This window comes from Pagrus pagrus (genome assembly GCF_965226575.1).
Source record: "Pagrus pagrus genome assembly, chromosome: 11".
NCBI classification, from domain to species: domain Eukaryota; kingdom Metazoa; phylum Chordata; class Actinopteri; order Spariformes; family Sparidae; genus Pagrus; species Pagrus pagrus.
In genome coordinates, this window is record NC_140195.1 from 8,789,744 (window position 1) to 8,806,610 (window position 16,867).

General features: G+C 41.7%; 1 protein-coding gene across 4 annotated transcripts in view; it reads right to left on the minus strand.

Annotated features, from left to right (window-relative positions):
* LOC311265856 (synaptotagmin-2-like) overlaps nucleotides 1–16,867 on the minus strand; it is a 67,945-nt gene that overhangs the window by 7,477 nt on the left and 43,601 nt on the right. For 3 of the 4 annotated variants that reach the window (XM_084367916.1, XM_084367915.1, XM_084367917.1), the window contains 7 exons: nucleotides 10,463–10,678; nucleotides 9,982–10,142; nucleotides 4,705–4,842; nucleotides 4,380–4,547; nucleotides 3,760–3,927; nucleotides 1,946–2,063; nucleotides 1,480–1,613 (listed from right to left, as the gene is read on the minus strand). In XM_084367916.1, coding sequence (XP_084224042.1) covers nucleotides 1,480–1,613; nucleotides 1,946–2,063; nucleotides 3,760–3,927; nucleotides 4,380–4,547; nucleotides 4,705–4,842; nucleotides 9,982–10,142; nucleotides 10,463–10,658 — 1,083 coding nt within the window. In that variant the 5' untranslated portion in view covers nucleotides 10,659–10,678. The remainder of the gene's footprint in view (nucleotides 1–1,479; nucleotides 1,614–1,945; nucleotides 2,064–3,759; nucleotides 3,928–4,379; nucleotides 4,548–4,704; nucleotides 4,843–9,981; nucleotides 10,143–10,462; nucleotides 10,679–16,867) is intronic. The other variant, XM_084367918.1, reaches the window with a different exon arrangement.

Below are 16,867 nucleotides of genomic sequence, written 5' to 3' on the forward strand. Positions count from 1 at the left end.
CACATTCATTGAGCTTAACCAATTAACCTATTATTAAATCTTAACTAGTTTGCTGTTTAATTAAGATGTAAACATACCTTATCATGCATTTATAAGCATTAACTTTGCACTTATTTGTGAGTAACTTTAGTTTTTGAGCCACTGTATCTAAAGTGAGAACAACGTCTTATTAGAGATGGACGAGTTGTGGTTAACAGGAGGTTATCTCTCTGACAGTAGTAGCAGTGTCTTCCAGGAGTCTCTGCTGGTTGTCTGGCAAGCTCACAGTGGTGGCAAGACTTCAAGACTTCATGCTAAGCTAAGCTCAGCTAACTGGCTGCTGGCGGCAGTCTCATATTTACCAGACAGACAAGAGATGGTGTTGATCTTCTCATCAAACTCTTTTGAAAGACGGTGAAAAAGAACATTTCCCACAATGTCAACTTATTCCTTTAAAAACTGATTTATAAACACAGCACAAGAAAAGAAGAATCATGACGTCAATAAAAACATCTATATTAAGATTGTTAACTTCAGCCACCATAAATCATCGCTCATACCAAACCAAATAAGGATGCAGAAGCAAAACTCCTCCGTGTATTCAACTTAGCAAGGGTACGTTTATTATTATTGCCCAAGGACTTTAACTAGAGTGATAGTCTCACTTTAATTTGATTCTAAGGTGACATTTACATGGGAGTTTTGTGATTTATCTCAAGAGTGGGCATATTGTTTTCACATTTATTTGACAAATTATCTAATTTTAGAGGATCAAGAAACATTCATAACAAATTGCTCACATATACTGACATGTTCCCATCCTCAGCTTTACCTTAAAAAAACAGCAGTGTACAGGTATTGTTTGTCTTTAACTCCATCCAACTGCTTTCCAGCTATCATTGTTATAAGTACTCCAAAGTCATACTTGAGTAAAAGTGAAGATATTGTGTCAAAATATGACTTTAGTAAAAGTAAAATATGCCCATTCGAATAATACTTCAGTAAAATTATCTGATATTAAATTAACTCAATTATCCATAGTACAAGTAAATTATATATGTATATGTGTGTGTGCTTTGTTCTATCTGTGACTATCTGAGCAGATATTCAGCATTTTTATGATTGTTAGTGTGTTTTTTTTATCCCATTGCCACTAAGATGAATTCATTTAAAAAGGAGTCAAAAGTACAATATTTGCCTCCAAAATGGAAAGTAGAAGAAAATGGAAATACTCAAGGAAAGTACCTCAAAATTGTAATTTAGTACAATACTTGAGTAAATGTACTTAAATGGATGTTTCTCTGCCTGATGATTGATGGGCACATGAGCTCGTTGATACTGAACCAGATACACATCTGCCTCTTCATGGTAATTAGTAATGAGTGCTTTTATTTGGATGCAAATGCTCCCTCAGCACTTTTATTTCTGTAGGATACGCTGGCACTCTTCCCACCCCTGACAGATCTTGAAGGACTTTGCCAAGTGAGTCCATGCCCTCACCTGCATTTGCTCAAGAGGAATCTCAAAGCTGAAGGACTCGTTGTAGTACGGATTCAAAGTGTTCTTCTTCACCGTCGTCTTCTTCTTCTTCAGCCTCTTTCCATTCTGGAGCAGGTTAATTTTCACGTAGGGATCTGAAAACGGAAAGGAGCGTCATGATACAAATGCACATGCATGTTTGGGTTGCAATGCTGTAGTGCACCAACAGATGGGGCCAATGCTGAACCCAGTGGGAGTTCAGGGCTGGTGCATGGTGAGTACTGCAGCGTCAGCACGTGAGCAGAGCAGGAGCGACCCAATGGCTGTGCTCTCACAAGCATGCTGCTTACACACTGCAGTCCCACTGATTCCACACTGAGCTGACCAAAGTGTCAATTTCTGTTAAATGATGAACATTAAAATGGTTTCAAGTGTTGATGATATGATAATAAAATGCAATATCTGATGCTCAGCTGCGTGTAAATACCTGACAGTCCACCCACGTCCATTTTCTTCAGGTTCTTGGCCTCTAGGATGCAGATGGTGAGTTTCCCAGCAGTGGGGACGTAACGCAGAGAGATGCAAATGTCACCCAGCTTCTCCGGCTGTGAGGGAAAAAAAGGTCCAGGAAGAGCGAGTTAAAAAAAGGGCTGACGCCGAACCGTTGTCTCTGATATACAGTACATTATGAATAAACAAGCTGTCCCTTTGGAATTACATTCTAAAAATATAGCATCAATAAAAAAAATCTCCTGGTGCCATTACTTTTGTCTCAGCAGCGGCAATTATCGGTTTTCTTAAGTACATCTAGTTTGTCTTTTCATAGTTCATAAAATATCTGAGATTGCAAGCAACTGTGGAGTATTTCTTCTTAAGATGGCTCTGGGGAAGTTTCATTGATTAAAAGCTGTTTTTCATATTCTGGAGCAGCTTAATGATGAAAACCGCACTTTACAGTCTGCATGGCTACAGAGGAAAACAGAGCATGTTTTTCTCTTGCTCTTTGAATCTTAATGGCAGACATACAAAGTTGCCACCATGTGCTCGTTGCTATTTTTTGATTTTTGACATTTACTGTGTAAGCTGGTCAGAAAAAAATGTGTCTCCTAAGAGTCTGATTCAATGTATCTGTGTTTATTTCAAACCTCTTTAACAGTTTGCATTATGATTACAGTTAAGTCAGTACACGTTTCTGCATTCCAACAAGACACTGCAGGACATCAAAGATATGTTGAAGGTAACGTAGCGTAACCGTCATATAATTTGACATGTTTCTGCTTTAAAGTAGTCACAGTTCTTTAATAACCCAAGTTAAACCTGCGACAACTGATTTGTTTGGCTATTCAAGGGCAGCAGAAACAAGAAGCGAACACAACATTGATATACCTTTGCAGTTGATTTGGTGAACTTGTTTGCGAACATTGACCATTTACACATCCAGCAGTTATAGAGCAACGTTCTCATTCATTTGGAGTCATGTTTTTGGCCACTTGGCAAATGTAAAGCCAATATTCTCTGTCTTTTAGCTCTGTTGTTGGTCTCTACCAACTCCTGCAGGAAATATCTGGCTTAGTCTTCGAAAGGATGCACCTTCCCCAGCATTGTGTTTTTTGTGTTTTGTAGTGCTGAACAAAAGTCATATATTCCAGCTGGCACCTCTTGGTGCTGAGCAGATAGCGTACACTGGGTTTCTAAAGCTTTTTCTCTAAAAACAGCTGCCTGCTGTGGCCAAGATGACAGCTGTGAGAGCGGATCCATGAGACAGCCCCTCTTCGTCAGAAAACACGACTGTATACATCGACTGTGAAAGCAGCTTATTACTACCCATATTGACGCTTCCTGTTAGGCAGCGATCTCTAGTGGCTGTGGTAATTATAATGGCAGTAAAGGAGGAAGTCGGGTGAAGCAGCATGTAGAGAGAGACAGTCCACACAGGGAGAAGGTCGGGGAAGGATGGATGTGTCAAACCAGCACAGGACTTTAACCCAGGAGACTGCTCTTCACATCCAGTGAGGTCAACAGTGGGTTATTTTAACTTGTAGGTAACTTACTTGAAGGTAAGTTCCTAACTGAAGTTTTCACATACATTGTTATGCAAATTTCAATTAAAATGCCAACTTGTGACAAAGATCCTTGTTTAAAAATGTTGTTTATGTTATGGTTTTAGTGAAAAAATTTATTGTTTTTGGATTCTCAAACTCTAATATACTGATATACACATTGGCCTAAAAAAAAACGAGTAAAACACACAACTGTACATCGTACTTCAGTGGAAGTAACACCCCAAGTTATGACTCTTACCTCTTCTTGATCTGCGCTGTCCAGGTCTTCCCACTTCTCAATTGGCTTCGCCAGGTCAAGGGTGTTCATGGGTATTTTAATCTCTCCGATGACATCATGTTTAGAGAAGCGATCGAAGTCGTACACTGACATTACCAGAGTCTTTCCTCCCATCTCTTGGAAAGGAATCTGTCAGACATAAAGCATATATCCCAAAATGTTAGTTTGTATGGTTTTTAGGAGGTTTTAGAGTTGTGAGTGTGAGTCAGATCAGAGCTATAAAGCGATGTGGGTTGTGACTTTAGGCTGGAGCTCAAGATTGCCTCACTTAATAGCATGCAGCCTCAGCAGAACTAGCCCGACTTTGACAAGGTAAAGCAGTCTGAATTGGTTTTCATAGAGCTTTGTCAGCAGCCAAGGGCCACCGGAGGTGGTCCTCTCCTTTAATTTGATTCTCTCCCACATTCTCCTTGTCAGACACCTTCAATGTGTCTGCTGCCTTTCATCGTCTGAAGTGATCATGGAAGTAGACAAGAGGAGCACTTCACCTTCAACAGACCCGTCTACCTATTAAACAGCTCCGGGTACATGTTGTTTAATAAGTAATAAGTAAAGGGTGACCGCAAGGTGGTCAGGCTTACCTTGAAAGTAAAGGTCTCATTGAAGACAGGATTGAGCGTTTTCTTGTGAACCTTTGTGTCAAACTTCTTCTTTTTGTCAGGGAGGACGAAGACCTTGACGTAGGGGTCGGACGTGCCGCCGCTGTCCATGGAGAGGAGATCAGCTGCTTGCAGGATTCCTACAGTCAGCTGGGGAGGTATGAAGTATGTGATTAACAGTCCAGCTTACGGCCACAAATCCTTCCCTATGTCCTTGAACCTGTTTTTTTTTCTTCACCAAAGCAAATGTCACATAAAGGAAACTGTTACTCAAACAACAAACTTTTTAAGTAGTCTGTTTGCTTGCCTTGTTCTCCTGGAAGTCATAATCGATGGAGTACTGCAGCTTCCCGAGCTTTTCTTTCTCCTTCACTTCTTCCTCTTTCTCGTCTCCAGTCAGACCGGGTTCGACATCATCTTCTTCATCGTCATCATCCTGTTGTTTCTGCAGAGACAGGAGGGGGAGGGGGCGGGCGGCAGAAGGAGGAGTAAGAGGACGTTCCTGAGGTGGCGGCTGTGCTGAACACAAAACCTCGGCCATCAGCAGTCGGGTCAGTCACAGCACCTACCTGCCACTTACCCCCTGCTCACCCCGGTGTTACTAGTGCAATCTGTTCATCGATGACCACAGGTTGCAACCTGACTTGATTTCACTATTTCTTGGGTGACACCATTTGCTGTTTTCTCTTTATTTCTTAAGCATTACATGTACGTTCATTAAGGGAATTTCTCTTCGACTACAACATGTGGTACAAATGCCATTTCAGCACTCAAAAAATAATAATTACGCCGAAAACTTTTTTAACAACGTGCACATTTTCCATCTTATTTTATTTCGTAAGCTAAATGTTAAGAGTCACATTTAACGCAGAGGTTTTCTGTCATGTTGAGTGTCTGCTTTAAATTCACACTTCATGATACCCATTATTAATACATGGTATATTTATAGTTAATTAAACTTCAATACTTGATTCTGATTGGCTGGAGGGTGTCAATTAATTAACATTTTACTTAAATTACAGCAGCCATATAACAGTGACATGTCTGGTTAGCTTGCAAGTCTTGTTTTTTAACTTGCTGTGTAATTATATTTACTGTTTGTCTACCGCACGTTTTGAATCTTGCAAGCATAGCGTTAGCTTTCTGGCTAACAGCTGAGCCGAACTCATTTATCTCCCGTTGCAAAGTCGCATCTAATCCGTCCTATTTCCTGGAGCAGTGACCAATGTTTCCATTACATAAGAACCTTATGGGACTGTAATGATTGTTTCAGCTATTAGTCAAACTCTCAGGTGTTGCCAGGGAAACTGAATAACTTCTTGTGAAAAACGTTATATTTTGATCGTAAAACACTTAAAATATATGTGAATGGTCTTCATCTTTTTGTCTTTGGCAAGTGACCATGTTATAAGCGGGATTATAACATTATCATGATAATGGACACCTCGTCGGAAATGATCCCTTACTTAAAGATTCATAAACATCAGTTGCAACTACCGTCCAAATAATGTTTAAAGATGCACTACATGGTATTTATTAACCACTTACTAAGTCTTTAAAACATCAGTTGCAAATGTACAATAAACAGTTGCTTAACAAATGGTTTATAAAGCATTTCATTGATTTTTAACAGTGAAATAACTTCTAAAGTTTAAATTTACCATTTATTAATGAGAGTTATTATATGTTACCAATCAGACTGAGTTGTTTCATTTACACACACTGACTCAATATGATCTAAAAACTTTAAAGCATTAAATGCGACCTTTCACATCGAACTCATGTAATAAAACAAGATGGAAAATGTACACGTTATCAAAATACTTAAACTCAGCGTTTTAGGCATAGTTATGTTTTTATGGAGTGAATAGAACTCTGTTATTGTGCAAAGAGTGGAGAGAGATAGAGGGAGAAAAAGAGGGAAACAACAGGTATAAAAACAGTAAATATACAAGGGGTGGACAGAAAAACAGGAACACCTTACGATACACTGCGATCTAATACAATCTAAGCCGTCCAGAAGGAAGTGAATATCTTCCTTTTTCACTAATGAAAATGATGATTGTCAAATTCTCATTACTGCTAATTGTTAATCAATAAGGCTCACTTGTGTAGCTGCTCGTAATTGGATAATTACAGGCGGTGTAGACAAAATAACGGGAACATGCCAGGAAACAGGATCTCAACTTTGAGGGGACAGCGCTGCGGCTACACAAGCATCTACACCAATCCCAAATGTGACTCATCCCAAGTGAGTCATTTTTAAGTTGTTTAGAAAAGTCTAAGAAATCGTGACGGCGTATCCCACACAGAGGAAAGCTGCATCAGCAAAGACGAGCCAAAGTCACAAGTACACAGACTGGAGGATATTTTCTCAAAAAACACCACCGTGTTTAGTCTTTTGGCACAAAAACCTAAAATCCCTTCAAACTAGAATCAAATGCGGAGCTACTGCACCGCTTGCAGTGCAATGCAAGGTGTCCTTGTTATTTTGTCCACCCTGTGTACAGTATTTCAAACACAGGCTGTCACAGGAAGCAGAGCGTCCTTACTGAGAGAAATGAAGGACGGAGCGATGAGTTATAGATTTTGATCAAACCACTGACGCTGTGATTCCTGACACTTTTCTTGAGGAGCTCTCAAACTTGCTAAAAAAAAAAAGTGCAGGCTGGATTTCCTGAGGACTGATAGTGTAAGCTGTTTGACAAACAGGTTTATTTCAAGCCAGACATTATTACTGTTTGCCGTTCATCTTCTCCTGACATCCCAAAGTCTCATTAATGTGTTTACACTGGTGTTGTTGATAGGATTTGGCTGCTGTTATTACTCTAGTCTGATTATTGTAGCTTACTCACTCGCTGATTTGTTTCACAATTTATTCTGAGCAGACTCTTGATTTTCCAGCTGATTGTCTAATGCAAATTATTGTGACTCTTGATCATATGCTGGGACAAAATTCAGCAGTGCGCTGACAGCTAACGGCTCCTGAGATTATCAGGGCTTGATAAAGAAGATAACTCGAGTCCTCTGTTATCGTCCGTCTTGCCTTTACATCACACTCGGTGACTCTTCAGTATTTCATCTCTTTAGAGGCGGTCATGACTAATCGTGTGAGAGCAATTTGCTCCCGATATGAATATTAGAGTAAACTTTCACTTCGGATGCTGTGTGAAGCTGGATAATATCTCAGTATGGCCTACTTTCCTATGGCTGTCTTCTTGAAAAAACACTGATGTCTTCGTAAGACTGGAGGGGTCCAGCTACTCACTGGTGAGCTGGAAGAGGAACAGGGCACACACACAGAGAGTACACACACCAGCACGCCCTCTACGCACCATACTGCACTGCACGCACTCGCGCACACATTTGCGTACATGCAGGCTCTCATGCATGCTGGAAAAAAAAACTCACGTTCTCTCTCACGCGCTCACATTCTCACACAATATCCTTATATATGTGGCATTCTCTGTCTTTACTGTGGTTAAATGCTTTTCATTCAAGCATGCCAGGCCACACAATGCAGGATCAAGTTTCTATCCGATGGCAAATGTAATTGAAAAAATGAAATTACCTTTTTAATTTCTGAGGACGGATAAAAGTGTTTGTTTTTTTTTAAAACCCCTTTGACAAATTTTTGTCAGGTCCAAAAATTTTCTGTACACGTGCCCTGAGTGAAATGTACGCATCCATGGAGGGATCATGCTATATTGAGAATTTCCAGTTGTTCTCAAACTTCAAGTGGGGGGTTCAAAGATAAAGACATGGTACGTCTGAATGTATGCCACTTTGGTCAACTCAATCAGGTGAAGTACAAGCTCAATACTGAGGTTTGACTCGAAGAAAATATCAGCCAGGTGATGTTGGCTTTAACTTTGGATCGACTGAGGCCTCAGCAGTTGACTGGCAAACATTCTGGCCCACCATTTCTCCTCAGTGAGACCCGAGTGCTTCAGGGAGAGAGGGCGTCAATGACTGGTCACCTAGTATGTCAGCAGCATGGGTCATCCAGAAAAGTTACTCTCAAGTCAAGTTGTGGCCATTCAATGGTACCTACTGCAAGGGCATATGCTGGTCTTTGTCAGGAGATACAAACAGCTTTATCTGTGGGTCGAGCTCTGAGCGTGTTTGCACAGGCGCTGCGCAGCGTCTGGATTTTTAATTTAAGCGTCTCCGCAGAGAATTTGTTTGTGAGATTTTTGGCTGCGCGATCGAGGCCTGTTATGGTGGAAACATGCTCAAAGCTCTTATCTGCGTAAAGATTTAGCCATTATTTTTTGACAAATACCCAGCTTACCCCTTTGCACATGCATGTTAGTGATATCTAGTGAGTTGCTGAGTGCACTCGTCATTCAAAGGCTCAACTACAGGATGAGTTTCAAGTCCATTTCAATCCATAAACAGTTAAACACATCTTTGTTCTACAGTTTCTTTTTTAGCCAAAAAAATTGCAATCTCTGGATATTCAAGACATAGCAGTTGGTGCGGCATATCAGTTCAGTGGATTTTGCGAAGCAGCTTATTCGCTCCCATAGATTCCTCAAGCACCCGCAGCACCTAAGCTTGCAAAAAACTAAGGAAGCCATAGCACTCATTGTCATCATCATTGCAATCCAACCCCCTTTCAAGCCCAGCCCGCCCCCAACCACCAGCTCCCCCCCTGCCCTGGTCTGCGCTTACTCAGAGCGGCCAGAGAGGGGCGCCGCGTGCTGTCAGACCTACCGTAGGCAGAGAAGTCCACCACAGTCAAGATACACGGAGCACACATAAGACACAAAGCAGGAAGGAGGAGAGCAGAGACAAAGGCAGAGATTGAACTCACAGCAGACACCAAAGAAGGGTAATCACAGCAAATGCAGTCAGCTACACTGTGGGGAGCGAGGAAAATGACAGATAGAGAAGCCTCCTCATTAGCACAATCATATCTTGTGCAGCAGGGCCGGTGGGTTTTTTTTTTTCTTTAAAAATAACTCCACTTCTTTTTTTAGATGTGTTCTTATTGTACTTCGTCAAATCGTCAATCAACGCGTGTGAAAAAAAAAATAGTAATTATGGGCCCCAAACACAACAGCATCGCGCAAACTACTCATTTTCATAATTGCTCTTTAATGACTGGCAAAACAATGGCTAGGCTGATAGGAGTCCTGTCATTTTCCACTCAAAATCCCAAAAGCACAAGTGAGAGAAAAAGAGCAACGATAACATTCATGACAAATACATTAAATAACAAAAAGAAAGAAAGGAAAGAAAAATACAACGTAATCATGGTGAGTCAAGAATGTAATTAACACCTGCGGAGAACACAAACTGTGACTGGGTTAGACACTCGTCCAAGAGTTAAACAGTGAGATGTAATCTGATACATTTTCAAACGGGGAGCATTGACTGAAATGTGCAACACGATGACTGTTTGGCTGTTTGTTACATAATTAGCTGAGTCAAAACTTATCGCCACATGCATGTTTTCTCTCTATTCCAGTACAAAGCCATACTGTAAGCTGTTACGTAATAGGCTCATGTCGGCTGCGTTTACAGTGTGGGTGTAAATCCCCTCGGCTACAATGCGACCTCCCGCGGTGGAACATACCTCTCCCCCTTTCATGTTCTTCATTCCCATGTCACCCTTCCCCTTCTTGCCCTTCTTGTTCTTCTTCTTCTTGCAGCAGCATTTCTTGATGATGCAGAAGCAGCATGTTAGAATGAGTAAAGCAGCGACCACGGCAATGGCAATGATGGCCCAGGACGGCACTGAGGAGAATAGATGGCACATCCACACACAGAAAAGAGAAGAAAATACTTTGACATTTGACCGACCAATCGTTAAGCCCACTCCATGTTATGTCCTGAGCCACAGATATTTAGTGAGAGGTGCTAGGTTATCGATTAGATCGGGTAAAAATTAGATTTCTCCGCCATTAGGAAGGGCAGCCAGTGATCAATACTGAATAAAGACATTATGAGGCTGCCAATGCCCGCAGCGAACGAGAAAATCTAATTCTGAAATCATTGCTCAGAGTCACATCGATAACAGTGGGTTGATCAGAGCAGGTTTTTGTGCCGTCACTCACGTGGGATCTTGTCGATTTCGTTCAGGAACTTGTTTTTGATCTCGTCGAAGGCATCGTTCTTGTCGACCGGTTCGGTGGAGTTCTCATTGGAGACTAACGCGACGGGGGCTGGAGTCACAGTCAAGGCACTGGCCCCCGTTGGCTTAGCAGCTACCATGGGCGTTGTCTGTTGCTTGAACAAGTTCCACTTCGGCATTTAGGCTGCACACACGGTCCCTGAAAAACAGCATGAGAGCAAACGTGAGTATCCAAACTGTCGGTGGTTTGTTTTTCACCTGCATGTGCGTGTCAAAATTCACGTCAGTAAACGGTTTAGACATTCAGCCAACTTTCATGCTTTTGGAAACACGTGAAAATTAAAGAACACACAAAGGATCTGAGCTTGTTCTGCAAATAATAATGAATAACAAGTTCTTTAGTTCATAATAATACATTCATACAAGTCAAAAGAGGGAATAATTTATATTAATGCCCAAATTAATGAATGAGGTTTGGTGCATTACCTTCATTAAGAGAGTTAATAGAGCTGTTTTAAGACTAAATTAAACACCAAGCAGAGCAACACATCTTCAGAAAAAATCCTCTAAATGACTAAAATGGATTAAAGATGACTATGGGTCGGCTGTTGTAAGTTTGGCGGTTTGATCCCCAAGCCCTGTCGACATGTAGCGGTGTCCTTGAGCAAAACCAATGTATGTAAAGATGGACAGCTCCCCAAAGATGAAGCCAAAACATCTAAATCCCCTGCAGTATCATAAACCCTGCCAGAAACAGAATAAACAGAATTATACAGTGAACGCAAAGTTGGTAACCATTCTCAGACTTTTCTCAGCTCAAGGAAAGTTGTACACGTATGGCTTCATTTCTGTACATTGGGAAAAAGTGGAGGTGTTTCATCAATCACTGAAACCCGAATTGCTCCTTATAAGTGTGCATGTACGTGAAAAAATGGAAGTCGATTGATCATATTGGATGGAAAAGCAACAATTAATTATATTTCCTGCTGCTGCTGATGGTATTGAGAGAGGATATCTTCAAAAGGTCCACGCCTGAGACTGATAGTTTCTTCTACATCAGGGTGTTGGTTAATTTATTCAGAACGTCTCAGTGAGATCGTGATCTGTTTTTATAAGACACACCTGAGAACAAATTAACAAGATCACAAGACGACGATTCATTCACGCGACGCATCACTCACACACAGACGCACTAATTAAAATACTCATCACCAAAATAAACCAGCAAAACATTTTTGTACGTGAGACCTCCAGAGGAGTGAGCGTTTCTAACTTCAGTTTGTTCTGCAGTCCGTTCCTCGAGTGAGGTATGAAAGAAAAATGATTCTCCATCCACGAGGTTCACTGATAGACGCCTGTTACAACTTCATCGACAATCATTTAAATTTCTGTCCACCACCATGTCAGACACACTGAGACAAGATGGCTGGAAGCAGCTTGCCTACAAAAGATGAAATTATCTTTTAAAGCTCCACACGTCCCCCTCACACCCTACATACTCTACTGCAACAGAGGTTTCTCTAATATGAAATTCAGAAAGACAAAACTTCAAACACCATATAAATGAATTCATGTGATGTTCCCTGCAAAACTCAAAATGTTCACAACTTAACAAAAAGGTCCCTTTTCCAGTTTTTATCAGTTTGACACAGAGGTTCAATTCTTAAAGCGGAAATGGACCCTCGCATTTATGTGCAAAGACAACTGGATCCTTTCTGTTTTCACAACTTGAGTCTATTCCTTCATTTAGTCTATAAAAGAAATGTAAAAGCAGACAGAAACGGTGCCAGGCTGCCAGACTGACTGATCTCCAGTCAGCCTTCCTTTTCTCTGGAGACTTCGTGTCCACTGGCAGACAAAAGTGAGTGAAAAGAAAAGTTTATAGAGAACCAATCTAAAGCCTGATAGTGCCATTATTCTACAGCCATTACACTGGCAAATTTTATTAACTTCATAAGATTCAAGCCAAAAACTTGTATGTAATACAGGAAGGAAGGGAAGAATATAATGCACTGAAAGTGTATTAAATCGTTTGATGCACTGGACACGTTGTCCACAGTAGGATGGAGAGTTTAACTTGCTTGTTCAGCTTTTACACAATACAGGAAGTGCATAACTGCGACAAAGCTTTGGAAACACATGACAAAGCTCCTTTTTATGACTCAGCCAAGGTCTGAACCCTTTTGGCTCTGCAGCATTCAATTCATTTCCGCTGGGGAAGTGTACAAGAATTCATGATAGATTGTGACAGTCCGCCATTTTACAGCGCTTCCAGCATATGTTACGGTGTTGTGAGGTCATTGGATAATGATCTGAGAGCGGTTCCTAGCGATATTTACGAGAAAATAACTGTAAATTCTCCGTTTATCGCACATTTGTTTTGTCCCGGCGCTGCCCTGTACTCAAGCCAACGGTGCCTGACGAGGAAAAGCGTTTAAACCCCAGAAAGAAGCGAAATGAACAACCACGAGCCGTCCTGTAGTGGTGTTTCCACGGGCCAAACAAATGTTCAATCAGAGCTCTTATCGGTTCCAGAAATCACAGTGTGACAAGTGCAGCTGAAAGCAGCCTGCCAACAGAGCGTCGAGTGATCGGCCGAGACCTCGCTTCAGAAAGCACGGAAAGATGACAAGCGTAACAAGAGGAGGACTTCTGCTGTTGATTTTATTAAAGTCATGGTGATACGGGCAAAAAAAAAAAGGAGGAATTTCCTATTTCTCAAGTGCCGTCTCTCCAAGTTTGCGCTGGAGATTCTGCCTCTATTTCTTGCTGCGTATAAATTATTCAAACGGAGGCTGACAGCCAGAAGGATAAGCTCATATTATTCACGGGCCAGGATCAGTTTATACATCTTAAAATATATGTCTCTGAAATAACTTGTGCGGGCTGATGTTACAAACAGCCAGCATCTTGTTGTAATATACTGAGACGGGAACCGAGTTATTAAGAAAATTGAGAAAATGACTCAGAATCACTTTAACCCATCACACATTTGAAAATGAGTGCGGTGCTCAATGAAACAGCAATCATCCGACGCCTCCGTCGCCGCTCTGCGTTACACACGACTGTCGATATTGTGACACTGTTAAAAGCATCCATTTTCATCCGAGGTTTATGTGCATTTTATCCTGTTTGTCCCCGACATTGGGCCAAGCCAGACCAATTAAATTAACATTCATGGTTATGTGCTCAAGCATTTTATCTCCTCCACTCTGCGAGCAAAAGTGAGGACGGACAGAGAGGACACAGACTTACGCTATTGTTTTATGACAGCCATTAGTCCTGCTTCACGGCCGCCTCTTAGAACTCATTTCAGACGTATCGGACACATGAACTGCTTTTTATTTGAGGGAGGAAGTGTTATAGCTTCTTTACTTTACTCTTAAAGATTTCCCCCCTGCAGACTGGGGAAGCCAAAATGCTTTTCCAGTGCATCAAACTTAACCTACTGAACAACAAGTAGGTCACGGTTCTGAAACCTTGAGACAAACAGACACACAAATGCTAGTTAACAAACAGAGCTGCTTTAATAATTCAGATATTGTGGGAACAACGATGCGAGTCGTCTCGCAGCTCTGTGAGGCTGCCCTTAAAAACTGCGGCGCTTTCAGCTAAATGCCAACATCAGCATGCTAATATGCTCAAAACGGCAAATGCTTACACGCTGATGTTTAGCCAACATGCTCATCGCCTGTCGTCGTGACCTTTGCCGTCTCGTGCAGACACAAAAAATTCCCCTTTAGCCTCTGCCGTTGTTCGGCTGTTGTTCTGCTTGATGCTTAAGTCCACTCGAGACATGAACATCCTTTACATGACCCTCCACTCGACCTCGACCTCCACTTGACTTTGCTGCGTCTCATACAGACGCTAAAGGTTAGTTTCACCGTGACAATATTTGACTCCGTGGGAATGAGGCTGGGTGAGGGGAACATCATTAGTTATGCTAGTATTTTTTATTTTTTATAAACCAAAGTATTGCAAAGTACTTGAAAAGAAAAAAATACTCAAAAAAGTACAAGTAAAGAACTACTCCTGGAGACCATTTGTCCGTGTTGTAAGGACAGCCACCTCTTCAGCGAGCCGCAGCGCTTTATATCTTTCTGTTTCTGATTCAGCGCTAAACGTTGAGTACCTTGTGTTTTTTTTAGTGTAGCTTCTATTGGGTTTCTGTGTTTCTACATGTATGTGTCCCGGTGTGATACCTTGTGTTTTTTAATGTAACTCTTAATGCAAATGCATGCAAAAAGGCAGAAATATCTATACAAAGCAGATGTAAATGTAGATAAAGTATTTTCTTTCTATTCCATGCTATTGAGAATGTTTTTGTTTATTATGGTGTTAGATGAAAAGATAAACAATCACTAAATATTCACAGTAAATCTTGAGGCACCAGACGCCATGGCAATCCATCCAACTAATACTGAGAAGTTTTACTTTGCGGTAAGTTATTTTTGGCCTGAAGGGAGCCTGGGATTCTGACGGGGAAGGTCTGTGGTTCAATCTCTGAACCAACAGATTAAATCTTGGAAGGGAAGAAATCGAGCACCTCTCCCCTCTCGCTTGTTACCACCGCTGAGTTGCCCTTCGGGTAGACTCTTAACTTCCATCTGCTCCAGTGGAGCAGATCGGACTGTGGTAGCACTGGGCGGCTTCCAGGTGTAAATATGTGAAGCTGTGTGAGTGTGGAGCAGGGCGACCCTGAAACAGGAGCATTAATGCTCAGAAAGCCTTCCCTGGACGACTACAAGCTAAAAATAGACCTCTTATTCAATATGAATGACATGAAATACTCGATTACTGAGACGAGTGGGAGTTTTTTAGCACCATCTCCCAACGTGCGTCTCATTCCGTTAGCATTTGAATCATCAGAATTAGTTAAAACAAAATGGCTCGGCTCCACGGCCCGGAGCAGAGCAGCTATGGGCATGATCCGGCCCTTATCACTAAACACACTGCTCCGAGTTGGATGGGGATCAAGCACTTTTTATCTTTGGTGCACAAACAAACAGGGTGTAGAAAACCCGATGTACTAACGCAGCCGTTTTACTGAAAAATGAACCGTGGGACACAAAGGTTCAACGTGTCTCTTAAACTCTTTCAGACGAGAGACATGAAGGTGAAGGCAGATGGCGACAGTATTTGAAAAAAATCATTATCGTAGATGCTGAGGAGACACCTGAGGGGAACGCTGTGTTGAACGCTTCTTTCATTTTCATTTTCAAATGAATTAAAACAGTTTTTTTTCACCACATTCGGTCGTTTCAAAAGGTTTTAAACGCCTCTTTTTGCTTTTGTGGAAGAAATAAACATGAACGCGGCATATTTTCCAAGTATTTCGGGGGCATTTTCGTAGGGCTGATCTACTGTTGCCATGGGAATCCATGTCCAAACCAATACTCGAATGCTTCGTTCTTGTTTTCTAAGGGGAAGCACTGAAAAGGGGGCTAAATACTGATAAAGAGCAAGAAATGGAGCTCCTCCGTGGTGTTTAATTAGTCTCTAAACCGGCAAAGATAATCCTCACGAGGGAGCGTCTCTGCTCCACGTGCACAAACAACACTGACGTATCCTCTCCTGTCCTCGTCATCCATTAGTAAATCATCACAGCAAATTAAAGGGAAAGTATGATAGCTCGTCCCTTCATTACAGACAGCGGAGAGAGGGATGCAACAAACGTCACCGGCTGGACTCGAATCAGCTCCGTATGTGGTTTGTACTCGCCCCAAAACTCGGTATGTTTAACGGGCTGCGTTCGTTTTATGCGATAAATAAGAGTCTTAGAGATAAATTAGATTAGCTGGAGCAAATCTGAAACATATTCATGCACATTGATGGATTATCACATCATATGTTGTCTTCATCATCATTAGAGGAAAAATATGAGTCACGTATAAACACTCAAATATGCCTACAGGCTAAGTGCTCTTACTTAATTACCTCCCACCTGTCAAACTCCTAATGATAATGACTACATCTCCTTGCTCTTGCATATAAACACATGACTATGGAAATGCCCTGTCCCCGTCTGATGTGATGCGTGTGATGACCCTGCTGACCACAGAGCGAGAAAACCTCCCCAGAGACGGGAAAGCCCCGGCCTGCAGATACACAATCTCCATGTGTGAGGGGTTGCGCTTATTGAGGGGCTTATTAGCACCCAGGTCAGATCCAAGAGAAAACAACCTAAGGAGAGCGAGTTAAAGTCATGCAGCTGTTTCATTACACAACAACAAGTACCCCGAACAGCAATTAATTACCAACCTACAGCCAGACGGCAAAGCCCTTTGTTTCCCAGCGGCCTCGACAACTTGCCTCTATACCAGTTCAAACAGCTGTCTGTTTGACTCGTAAGCGCGTACGTCATTTTCCTCCACGCTAATGTAACGCA